Raw genomic sequence first — 13373 nt, 5'->3', positions numbered from 1 at the left:
CCAAGCACATTGTGCGCTGTCGGTCCTGCTTGCTACACAACAACATTCAATATTTAGTATTTACTGCTGTTTACACTTAGCTAGATTAATGTGATGGTGTTGTGTTTAGTATGTTGCTCTGTTTTTTTGCTTGTTTTCTCTTCACAGGTGATCCAGGAGATTTTTTTTCTCTTTCTCTTTTTAAGTGCCCTTTCTCACTGTCCCTCTTCCCTTCTGTTTTTCTTTTCCTTCATCTTTCTTTCTCCCTTTCCTATCCCTCAGTCATGTCTGTCCCGTCTGTAACAACTGAAAATAAAATAAAATAAATAATAACAACAAAGGTCGATCAAATGGACCAATACGGCAAGGCCGTGATGATCCATTTGGCAAAGTAAATCCATTGGGTATCCTTGTTGGTCTTCAGACAACAATTGTGACGGCTAAAGAACCAAATGGGACAGGCAAAAAAAAAAAAAAAAAGTCCATAATTATGGTGTGTAATGAAAAAGCTTTGAGACCGCCTATATAAAGCAAAACCACACATGATCTGAATTTGGACAACGTCCCATTCACATCAATTCAAATTAATTTTTTTCCAACATTACGCAGTTGGTGTGTTTGTTTCCACTCTTAAGCCCTGTCCATAAATAACAAGATTTGCATGTTGTATTTGTAGGCGAAGGTTTGTTGCTAGTGGAACTTCAAGCTTCCAGTTATGTAACCTCTGGTAACTTTTATTCCAATTGGTAGTCATTTCAATTACTTTTCTCAAGGTGCACATTCTGAACAATTCAAGTCTATGCTACAGTGGCCCCGAGAAGTTAAATAATGCAAAAGTGCACAAAATTCAATCAAAGTTGAATGAAAGACAACAGAAATAGTGGTGCAAAAGCTCAAGCGAAAAACCCCCCCTCAAAAAACACAATGACTGCTAATAGCAAACATATAATTATAGTATTATATGAATCACATGATTAAAACACCTCAACTTCAATCTTTTTCTCCTTTATAGCACAGACAAATCTGCTTCTTTTAAGTGTGTCTCAGTGCAATCCTTCATGTTTTGCTTTCTGTCACTTCCACGGCTGTTCCATCATATTACGGTATTGTCTCCCCCAAAACATACTGAGCTCAAATCACGTTTCCTGTGCTTTTGGACCATTTTTCTATTTGCTGCTGAATTCTTATGTTGTTGTGCATTTGAACTCTCAGAACCAAAATAAAATTCTATTAAGTTTACTAGTTTAACAAACCCTTTCAAGTACATCAGTTCAATATAAATGAGTATTATATGCAAGCACAACTGGCTGCTTTCTTGACCTTCAGTGTCCTGAGATAAAATTACTGGCATAAAGTACTAAATGGACAAATTTTCAGTTACATTAGTGCAGCGGTTCCCAAACTTTTTTTTGCTAGGCCTCCCTTTGTTTTACAAGAAAAATGTTTGTTTTGTGCGGGCCCCACACTTTGGTGAAGGTCTGAATTAGTGTTGAGGCTTAGAAAAGAGACATGAACATATGGCGTTCCAGTTGTGAAATAAAAAGCTCCCGGTCTACATTTATTTCCGAACACTGGCCCAGTAAAAATTCCTTTCTGTCACTCTTTGTGATGGATTGTTTCTTGGGTTTATGAGCCATAGGTGTGAAAACACATGTAACGCCAGCCACCTTATGTGTGACGCGTTTCTGGGAAATATGAAAGACTGCGAGGAGAAACACTTACTGTTAATAAACAGTCAATTTCCTCCTCTGCTTTCTTTGTCCTCATTTGTCTCATATTTCCGTTGAGTATTTCCTGCCTTTTGATTCACTTTAGGCCATCTAAAAGATACTAACAGAGCCCTAATGAACTGGATAGTTGTGGCAACATGGACTTCAGCCCAATGGGACTTGTTATATTCCAACATGCTCTCCTTATCTCATTACACTATACATCCAGCTGCTGTAAGAGTCATTTCTGTCTATTCTTGTGCTTTAATGATTAATGGCTGCTGTTGCAGCTCCATTAAAAAAGAATTTCACAGAGAAATGATAGGAGTAATGTGTCAGTAGAGGCAGAAAACACTGTTGTTCATCTGAGACACCACATGTTTCTTTGGGGCTCCAACAAGAGCTTAGGTTGGAGTACAAACCATTATTTTTAAAGGATCCATTTGAAGTAATATTGTCCAACATTTATGACACTAATGAGAGGGAGTAAGATGCAAAAGTGGAAATTAAAGGAGTAGAGGTAGTGAAATTTAAATACCTGGGGTTACCTATCCAAAACAATGAACAGTACACAAGAGAGGGCTTCTGTGCTGACATCCGAACTTGATCCATAATTTGGCCGTCCAAACATGACCCAACCTGGACGCCAGTATGACTTTCAACATTTAATTTTTGGGGGGTTAAAAATGTAATGTTACCAACTTTTAGGGAACAGTTAGGTTAAGGATGGCCTCTTCCTGTTCAAACATGGCTGCACACCAGTGTACAAAGCAAGGTCCAAGGAAGAACTTGACTGACCTGCACAGAGTCCTGACCTCAACTCAAAGATTCCCTTAAACCAGGGGTGTCAAACTCAAATATACAGTGGGCCAAAATTCAAAACTGGAACAAAGTCGCGGGCTAACATTAATATTTATTGAAAAAAATCTTCCTCCAGATATAACAAGGAACCTTTTCTTACAGACTCAAATAAGTTTTGCTGAAAAACTGAATATGGAATAAGCAACACTTAATACTGAACGATATATAACTTATATAAACATATATAACTTAATATTGCACACATGCAAAATTGAAATTCCAATTAAATAACATATCACTGGAATGCATTTCTTAAATAAAAATTGTATTTGCAGCCTTCTGATTTAAATTTTAGCAGTAAACTTTTTCCCCAGGCTAATAATAAATGTAAAAATAAAATAACAATAATAAACCACTTAACTAATAAAAATATCATTAAATGTGAAACCATTCAAGCCCATGTCTGGGAGTAGCAAGACAAATTGCACAAAGAAAATGGTAATTATAGCTCAGTTTGCTACACACTGATCTACTCTGATGCGTCCAAGCCAGATACCTGGCATCTCTTCTTGGATGCTAGTTCCTCAATGTCTGGGCTCAGGCTCTGAGCTGAGGAAATCCTCAGGATCGAGTGAAGGTGTTCATCGGTCAGACGTCTCCTGTGAGATGTTTTGGCCATCTTCATTGAGGAGAATAGTTGCTCACATAGGTAAGTGCTGCCGAACATGGAGAGCATCTGAGCAGCGTGGGTGCGGAGCCCAGGCATTGTGTCAGGGATGAAATGTGGAAATTGTGAAGCGCCCACAGCATCATACTTTGATTTCAGCATGTCACTACACTGGAGTTCAATCAGCTCCATTTTAGCTATGCAGATGACACACAAATATATATCACAATGTCACCAGGAGACCAAGGCCCTGTACAGGCTCTTGGTAAATGCATTGAGGAAATTAATGACTGGTTGTGCCAAAATTTTCTCCAGCTAAACAAAAACAAAACTGAGGTAATAGTCTTTGGCGCCAAAGAAAAACGATTACAGGTCACCAGAGAACTTCAATCTATACACCTAAAAACCACAGACCAGGCGAGAAATTTGGGTGTAGTGATGGATGCAGACCTAAACTTAGAAAAACACATTAAGACAATAACAAAATCAGCTTACTATCACCTCAAAAATATTTTGAGGATAAAAGATCTGATGTCTCAACAGGACCTGGAAAAACTAGTCCATGCATTCATCTTTAGTAGGCTTGATTACTGTAACAGCATCTTTACAGGTCTACCTAAAAAATCAGTCAGACAACTACAGCTCATTCAGAACTCTGCTGCTCGAGTCCTCACTAAGACCAAAAAAGTGGACCACATCAGTCCAGCTCTGAGCTCTTTACACTGGCTGCCTGTCTGTCAGAGGATAGACTTTAAAGTTCTGATGCTGGTCTATAAAGCTTTGAATGGTTTAGGACCAAAATACATCAGTGACCTCCTGACCCAGTATGAACCTTCCAGATCCCTCAGGTCATCTGGATCCGGTCTTTTATCAGTTCCCAGAGTCAGAACCAGACACGGAGAAGCTGCATTCAGCTTTTATGCTCCTTATATCTGGAACAAACTCCCAGAAAGCCTCAGATCAGCTGAAACACTCAGTTTATTTAAATCCAGGTTGAAGACTCACCTGTTCTCAGCTGCATTTGAATAAAGCACCAAATCCACACTTTTAAGCTTAAACTTCAAAACTTACATTTTAACTACTGATTTTATCTATTGTTCTGATTTTATCTGTTTTGATTTTTTTTTTTACATACTGTTTTTGTTTGTTTGTTTGTTTGTTTGTTTGTTTGTTTGTTTGTTATTTAGTTAGTTAATTTGTTTGCTTGTTTTAATCAATTTTAAATCATGCTTTTTATTTGTTTTTGTTTCTAATGTCTCTGTAAAGCACTTTGAACCACCTTGTTGTTGAATTGTGCTATACAAATAAACTTGCCTTGCCTTGCCTTGCCTTGGAGGTTTGTTGGAGCTTTTGCCACGTCAACTGCAAAAGGATTACTGAGCAGTTCAAATCGACATTTCTGGGCGTCAAAGTCGGCAAACCGCCGGGTAAACTCAGTACTGAGTACACAGAGTTTTTCAGCAAACTGTACGCATGGGAACACAGCAGTAGAGATTTGCATGTTCATCGTTTGGCAGCAGGGAAAATGGCCCAGGTTTCCTTGTAGCATCTGATTCTGCCACAGGCACAATTTCGTTTTAAAAGCCCTCACTGCAGCGTACATATCTGTGATGATACGCCCCCGTCCCTGAAGCTGCAGGTTCAGCGCATCGAGATGGCTCGTGATATCACACATAAAGGCCAGCTCACACAGAAACTCTTGCTCCCTGAGCTCAGCTGTGTCTTGCCCTTTGCTTTCCAGAAACTGAAATATTTCCTCGCGTAGCTCGAAACATCTGTTCAGTACTTTCCCTCGGCTTAACCACCTCACCTCCGTGTGATACAGCACGTTTCCGCATTCCGAACCACACTCCTCAAGAAAAGATTTGAATTGGCGGTGATTCAGACCTTTGGCTCTTATAAAGTTAACTACTCGTGTTACTGCGGTCATAACATGTTCCATCTTTAGGGCTTTGCCACAAAGTGATTCTTGATGTATGATGCAGTGATAAACAGTCAGCTCACCTGCACAGTTCTCCGCTCGCATCTTCTCCCGTACCCTGCCCACCAGTCCGCTCCTTTGACCACACATCGCTGGTGCACCATCTGTCGTTAACCCCACAAGTTTTTCCCATGGCAACTTCATTTCAGTTAGACATTTGGAAACCTCTTCAAATATTTCCTTCCCTGTGGTTGTTCCATGCATTGATTTTAATCCTAAAAGTTCTTCCGTAACACAGAGAGTTGAGTCCACACCACGGATGAAGACTGAAAGCTGGGCAGTATCAGAGGCATCGCTGCTCTCATCCACAGCGAGGGAGAATGCAACGAAACTGTTTCCCTTCTCCATCAGCTGGTTATTTAGATTGTTGGCAAGTTCACGTGTGCGATCAGCTACTGTGTTTCTGCTCAGGCTAACATTTGAAAATGCTTGCTTTTTCTCTGGGCACACAACGTCGCAAACTTTCATCATACAACTTTTCACAAACTCTCCCTCACTGAAGGGCCGGGCTGATTTTGCGATCTCTGCTGCCACAACAAAACTAGCCTTTACAGCAGCCTCACTTTGTGATATGGCTTTTTTGAACATAGTCTGTTGTGAAACAAAACTTCTTTTCATCTCTTCTGCTTTCCGGCGCCTTTGAGTCATGTCCAGGTCCTTGTACTTCTCTTGGTGTTTCGTTTCATAGTGTCGTCTAATGTTGTACTCCTTGGTTAAAGCCACATGAGCTCCACATACAAGACAAACAGGTCTGTCTTTTACATAGGTAAACAGATATTCTGTCTCCCACCTGTCCAGAAAGCTCCTGTTTTCGTTCTTTCTTTTCGCCATTTTGGGAGAGGTAGCGCGGCAGTATTCGCGCGGTTGCTATGACTACAGTCAACAGAGGAGAGGGCGTTAATGGGTCCTGTCCTGACTGATGCGCCAAAATGCCAACAGAGCATTCTGGGAGTTGTAGTATTAGCAGTACATGCGCTGTATAAGACTGGCGGGCCAGCTCTAATAGTAATTTGGTATGGCCTCGCGGGCCAAATGTAATTAGGCTGCGGGCCAAATTTGGCCCGCGGGCCAGAGTTTGACACCTATGCCTTAAACACACTCCGAAACTGTGGAAATCCAGCAGAGTTAAATCTGAGAAAGCTACATGTTAAAAAAATGAAACAGTGGCCTTTTTATCTTGTGCTTTCCAGCGCATATATGGAGGCAGAAACAATGTGTCATAGTGTAGTAACTGAATACCAAGAAATCGCTGCAAGAAGATTAACTTTCAGGCAGAAGCTCGTTTCAGTTTTCAAGGTGTGATCGGAAAGGAAAAACCTGTTAAATTCTGGCACCATATGAGTCATTTTCCATCACTCAGCCTCTGACATCCACTCGCACACTTTTCCTTGCAGCGGTGGTCTGAAGGAACGCACTATTTGAGAACCCAGATTTAAAAACGGTGACTTCACCCCTTGCTCTCAGTCAGACTTAAGTCCACAGCGTTTGACTCAATGGATTTATAACAGAGAAAGGAAGTGACATTTGTAGGAGTTTATTGCATTTTCCTTTTTTATTCCTTTATAAAATGATTTTCTCAATTTTCCCATCATTGTCTTTCATCCATTTTCCATCCTGCTGTCTGCTTTTCATAAATGCTTTTTTGTCATCTGTGTTTTCCTCTTTATGTTGGTCTTTAGATGTGGTCCTTATTCTTCCCTTCATTAATTTGTGTCCTCTCTCCTCTCTTCTTTTAATTTATCTCCCCTATGTCTTTCCTTTCTGCTTTATCCTTCTTCCTCTGTGTGTTCCCTTTCACTTCTTCTAAAACATGTTAACATGTCTATCTCTGTTTTTAATGTAACCCCCCATGTGTCCCTCTTATTTCCCGTCTGTCCTTTTTTATTCCTTCTTACCCCCATCTTCCTTCACCAGCAGTCTGAATAAGACGCTTTTAATGTAATGAAAAATGGAGTTTCGTGCTTAACTCGCACTAAAAATTGATGATGAAGTAAAATAACAGCTGAATAGATAAATGGATGCATGGATGTAAATGCTGAAATACTTAAATTCACTGGCAACACTACAACGCTTCTATTGATCTGCTTTGTCACAGGAAAGTGTCAGCTGTGCGATTCTTCTTTTGCAGTGGGCTCATTTAGTTTCATAAAAAATAAAAATCCCAAATGTCAGTTTACCAAACTGAACATTTTCACAAAATTAGATCAATCAGTGCAACAGCTACTTTCTCCTTTCATTCCCATTCCCTTGCTGAGCTTTTACTGTTAATGCCAGCTGATTTAGATTTATTTTCACATGCTAAGCTCTTGGTAAGTCTGCTTTGAAAGGTTTTGTGTAAATAAACTCTGTTGTTATTAATGTGATCTCAGGTCAAAACCTTCCTGCGGATGATTCATTAAAGCCTTCCAGGCCAAATATCCTTGGTTGCTTTGTCCCTGTTTCTTTTCTAACTGTATATCACATTAAGAGAAGGTGGATTGTAGTCTTATTTCTGTGCACATGCAATGATAATCAAGTTACATTTTAGTTTAAAAGAAAAAGGGGAGAAGGTGCTTTGTTGATTCTAATGCTTATAGCAAAACCACTAACAAGTAAGTTATCATTGCAATAAGTTTTCCAAGTTAATTACTTTTGTGCCTTCACTGAGACTTGGCAGACTGATGTTTTCTCCTAGATGGAAACCATCTAAAATGCCCCAGAAAAAAAATCACAAATTCCCAATTTCTTTGCAGTGTCTACGAGGCAAATCTCCTGTGGATAGAGCTGTGGGAACACGGGAATGTCACGCTGCAAAAATGTGACATCAAATGGCATCATCTGTACACCACAACACTTTCAATAAGAGTTCTGACTTTTCCTGACCTTTTGCTGTCCCCTATTTGTATTCAGTGGGATTCTGTCTGGAAGGAGAAAAACATGGCTCCAGATGGTAGATTTCATCTGCAGAGCAAGTGAAGGCTGTGGATAAGGAAACCAGCCAAACAGAGTGCATGTTTAACATCTAACGCATGATGTGGACATCTTTATTCCAAGGCTTTTTTACATGACATAGCTTAATGTTCTCATAAAAAATATACTAATAGAAACTTAGCAGGGACTGGAATAAAAGAATGACCCCTAAATTAAATGGGCTGTTAGTCACCCATAACTACCGTATTTACCGCACTATAAGGCGCACGTAAAATCCTTAAATCTTCACAAAAATCGACAGTGCGCCTTATAATCTGGTGCGCCTTATGTATGAATTTTGGTTTGTGCTTACTGACCTCGAACCGGTTTTATGTGGCACACTATGCTCAAAAATCTGTCAAAAAAAGATTTTTAGTGCCACTTTTTGGAGCATTACGGTTACCGTTGCCAGGAGCCTCGCGGAGTAATACGTACTGTGCTTCAACACAACATTACCGTGTTGTGTGTGTATAACGATTCCAAAATGGCACCCGCGAAGAGACACGCTTACGAAGCTGATTTTAAACTTCGAGCAATTAGTTATGCAGAAGAGAATGGAAATAGAGCAGCTGCCAGACAATTCGGCATTAATGAGTCCATGGTGCACAAGTGGAGGAAGCAAAAAGATGACCTAAAACAAGTAAAGAAGACCAAAAGGAGTTTCCGAGGGAACAAGGCGCGATGGCCGCAGTTAGAGGACAAAATTGAACAGTGGGTTATTGAACAGAGAACAGCAGGTAGAAGTGTCTCTACAATCTCTATTCGACTCAAGGCAACAGCGGTAGCACGTGACATGCAGATCAACGACTTTCGAGGGGGACATTCTTGGTGCTTCCATTTTATGAAAAGGCATAATCTCTCAATCCGCACAAGAACTACTGTCTCACAGCAACTGCCAAACGATTACAAAGAAAAGCTGGCCATTTTCTGCACCTGCTGCCAGAATAAAATCACTGAAAAGAAGATCCGGCCAGAACACATCACTAACATGGACGAGGTCCCCCTCACCTTTGACATCCCCGTGAACCGTACTGTCGAGAAAACAGGGACCAGTACGGTATCTATACGCACCGCAGGGAACGAGAAGTCATCCTTCACTGTAGTTCTGGGCTGCCAAGCTAATGGCCAGAAACTACCACCCATGGTCATTTTCAAGAGGAAGACTTTGCCAAAAGAAAAGTTTCTGGCCAGCGTCATCGTCAAGGCTAACTCAAAGGGCTGGATGGATGAAGAGAAAATGAGCGAGTGGCTGAGGGAAGTTTATGTCAAGAGACCGGATGGCTTTTTCCACAAATCTCCGTCTCTTTTGAGCTACGACTCCATGCGCGCCCATCTCACCGAGGCTGTCAAAACCCAAGTGAAGCAAACTAATTCGGAGCTTGCCGTCATTCTGGGTGGATTAACCAAAGAACTCCAACCACTAGATATTGGTATCAACAGGTCGTTCAAAGTTACCAATTACGAGCTGCGTGGGAGCATTGGATGACAGAAGGCGAACACACATTCACCAAGACAGGGAGGCAACGCCGAGCGAGTTACGCCACTATCTGCCAATGGATCGTGGATGCTTGGGCTAAGGTATCAGTCTCAAGTGTCGTCCGAGCTTTCACGAAGGCTGGAATAATCACTGAACAGCTAAGTAACAGCAACGAGACTGATTCAGATAATGATGAGAGGGATCCGGGCATGCTTGATGCCGAAATTGCCCAGCTGTTTAACTCAGACACTGAAGGTGAAGAGTTTGAGGGAATTGTGGAAGTTGAATGTACCGTACTGGAAAAAGTGTATTTTTCAATATTTAATGTGTTACAGCTTAACAGTGTTAAGAGTTACTGTGAATGAGCTTAATAAAGGTCGAGTTATCCTTTGTTTGTCTTAATGCGCCTTATAATATGATGCGCCTTATGTATGAAAACACAGCCAGTCTTCAACAGTGCACCTTATAATCTGGTGAGCCTTATAGTGCGGTAAATACGGTATATAAAATGTATTTTATGTAATAGAGAGAACTTAAGAATATTGTTTGAATAAATGACACTCATACCTGTCTACGATAATGTTGCTCTAGTTTGCTTGCAGCATATATCTCAGAACAATAACGAGATAAACACTACAATACCCCACTACTGAATGCACTGAGAATCCGTTATCTTGTAATGGGAAATTAGGGCTGGGCTATATCATACCGTTCACGGTAATACCGGTGTAATGTTGGGCAACGACAAGAAAATGAAATATCGCGATAGAATATGGGTAAAGCGCGCATGCGCAGTGCCTTTGTTTACATACGCACATGGCGGCGACACAGAATGAAAAGAGCGAAAGCGGATCGTTGAATGAAACGGACGAACCAGAATTGGTTTGTAAAAATGCTGCAACTTCAGTGGTGTGGAACTGGTTTGGCTTTCGTCTGTCAGATATACAACAAAGCACTATTTTTGGTAGAGCATGCTAGCGGGCCGTCGTTATTATTTTTTTTGGAAAATACGGCACACTTAAAATCAATCCTTTGATTTTTCTGAAAATCGACAGTGCCCCTTATAATCCCGTGTGCCTTATGTATGAATTCTGGTTGTGTTTACTGACCTGGAAACGATTTTATGTGGAACACGGCGCTCGAAATGTTTCAGTACGACTTTGCTAAGCTACAAAGCCGCACCGCTTGATGGATTGTCGGAGCATTACGGCTATCGTAGGCAGGCGCCTCGCGGAGTGATACATACTGTGCTTCAACATAATATTACCGTATTGTGTGTGCATAACCTCTTTTTAAGTTTTGTGGATATTTTACATGGTTATGCTGAGGATATGATGGCCAGTTTCCACTGGAAATGCTTTTTGGTTAAACTTTCAGCAAGGAATTTGCATTTGCACTGTTACATTTGCACATAAAAAACAGCTGCTAAGTGAAAATACATTGATGGGGTTTTTTTGCACTAATAAAGTTGTGGAGTTGTAAAGTATTTTGTCTAGTGTCAATTACAGTTACATCATTATCGCAAATTTTCAAATGTATATCGTGATAAATATTTTTGGTCATATCGCCCTGCTCTATGGGAGATCATCACATGTTTTGTACCAGTATCAGTTTAATGACATGAACGTTTATTTGGAGGTGACCAATGCCAGACACATGCTGCATAGCTAAGTAAAAGCTAGTTTGTCATGTATCGCCATGTAGAAGGGAAATGTTAATTATAGTGGAGCTTTGCTTTGAGCAATTACATGGCTAATATTTCGCTTGCACATATTGAGGTAAATTTAAATATATTAGACCTTTAGTTTGTAGCATTTGTCGTGCTCTTGAATACTTAAGTGTAGTTTCTAATTTAAGATCAAATTTTAATTCCAGCAGAAGTGGAATCAGGTTAGCTGGTAATTTAAGTAATTAAATAATTTTTCAAGCTACCAAACTGGTAGCTAGCAACAACATTAGCAGGCAAAACATAACTAGCCAAAAGCCAGGATAGCTTACACATATGTTAATTGGTTACTGGAAGGGCCTGAATTCAAGTCCACCGTTGGGCCATTTCTAACATACTGCTTTCCTATCCGTTTTATTATCATGCTAAAAATAAAGGCTAAGCTTTTACTTAACTAGCTTTTACTCAGCTATGCTGCATGATTCTGGTGACAAGTGTAACAATAATTTATAATCTTAGCAGATAAAGTATTTGAAAGTTGAACCAATAAGTTACTGGTGGATTCCAGAGATTAAGATAAATTAATGTGACATATTTAATATTTTAATAGGAGATTCTACTGTGAGAGCTTGTAGTTTATCTGTGTTAGCAGCTAGAAGCTAACACAGATAGCGCCTGGCTAACTTTGGCTCCTTCCTGGCTAACATTGTCACATAAACACTTTCTATATCAAAATGTTGTCAGTTTTTTGTTTTGTTTTGTTTTTTGCCTTCATATGGGGTTTGCATTGGAGTCTAACTGTACCGAGCATTCCCTTTGAATACCAAAAATTGACACATCCTTGGTATTCTTAAAGAAAATTAGACTTGGTTCCCTCAAATACAAGTGCTTCCAAAGTAATAGAGTCGGTTAAGGAAGGTCTCATACTTTAGTTATGTTAAAATTCATTCAGGCATTAGGGGGAAAAAAGCTTTTAAAACATGAAAAAAATATTACCCAATACACAATTTCATAAATCATTTAAAAAAAAAAACAACAACCATACCTTTCTTTAAAAAGCTAAGGGCCTTTCTACTCACTTTCAAAATACATCCACACCTCTACAGCTTATGTTGGTCCTCACATTCACCATAAAAAACATGTACATGAGGAGGCTGTGAGCAGGCTGACCTTTGTGCTGGTCACTGGGTCCAGTCTGCTTCCCTCAGCTCTCGTGTCGCTGCCAATTACAGATGCTTCCCACACGACTGACAGGACCGGAGCGGCCAATCACAGCTAATCATTGTCATTCAGGAACAGCGCGACAGCAACTGTTTCCATGGTACCCTGACGCTACATCAAGGCAAACTAGATCCCATCGAAAGTATCTGCAGACACTGTAGCATACACACTCACTCATCATATCTGGTTTTACATGAACAGCTTATTGCGCTGTCAGATGGTTTTATTTGCTCTAGCTAATGCGTGCACACACAAATATGCAAACACACACGAGCTGCTTCTCTGTTTGTTTGATTGACAGCTTCCTCTCCAGCTCTGAGCACGCTCCATCTGTGAGAGCAGCAGGAGAGACTAAAAAGGTATTTCATTATGTTGGATCTCAATGCTTTGCACTGTTATTGCTTTCGCGTCCACCCCACCCTTGGTGGAGTAACATCCAAAGCCCCTGATGCCTGAAACATATGGTATTTCAGCCTTTGCATCCTCTCCAGAGTAAACCAACCACATTGGACAGTGAGCTCCAATGTCTCCCATTGATGCCGCTCTTTCCTGTGCTAAATCTGTGACATCAGGAAGAAAAGAAAAACAGGTACCTGCAAAGTCACAATGTGAATAGTGGCATCAAACAAATTAATACAAGAAAATAGGACTTAACCATAAACTATATATGAAGACCACTTTGATGCTCTGCATAAACGTGAAGCCAAAATATCTGACTACAATCTTGTGGAAAGTTCTTCAGACTGAGTACTGAATTTGGAAGCCAGGAGTGGCATAAAAGGACCTCCTTAATATAGATTTCAGACACACAACTGTGACAGTGTAAAAAGGTACCATGACATCAACCACTGGCTTGATGAGACTTAGGCGTGTGGTAGATTTTCGAAAAAGGAGGTGTCCTGTTTCCTATTCTGGAGGCTTGA

General features: G+C 40.3%; 1 protein-coding gene across 1 annotated transcript; it reads right to left on the bottom strand.

Annotated features, from left to right (window-relative positions):
• Positions 1-474: 474 nt before the first annotated feature.
• Positions 475-8257, bottom strand: LOC120721932 (general transcription factor II-I repeat domain-containing protein 2-like). The gene is made up of 2 exons (XM_040012585.1): positions 4486-8257; positions 475-3353 (listed from the first exon to the last, which is right to left on the bottom strand). Exons 1-2 carry the CDS (start codon positions 5966-5968, stop codon positions 3019-3021), a joined length of 1818 nt encoding a protein of 605 aa, XP_039868519.1. The 5' UTR covers positions 5969-8257; the 3' UTR covers positions 475-3018.
• Positions 8258-13373: the final 5116 nt, after the last annotated feature.

The sequence above is a fragment of the Simochromis diagramma genome, unplaced genomic scaffold, assembly GCF_900408965.1.
Source record: "Simochromis diagramma unplaced genomic scaffold, fSimDia1.1 OVJJ01000612.1, whole genome shotgun sequence".
Classification (NCBI taxonomy): Eukaryota; Metazoa; Chordata; class Actinopteri; order Cichliformes; family Cichlidae; genus Simochromis; species Simochromis diagramma.
The sequence above is the reverse complement of the archived record's forward strand: the minus strand, read 5'-3'. Positions and strand labels throughout refer to the sequence as shown.

Bases quoted from the DNA above. Each gene is read 5' to 3' on its own strand.
- LOC120721932 (XM_040012585.1), bottom strand. From the start codon at position 5,968: ATGGCGAAAAGAAAGAACGAAAACAGGAGCTTTCTGGACAGGTGGGAG. The intron at 3,354-4,485 runs GCAAGGCAAGGC...TCATCTGCATAG, and splicing joins AGCTCCAACAAACCTCCAAG to CTAAAATGGAGCTGATTGAA.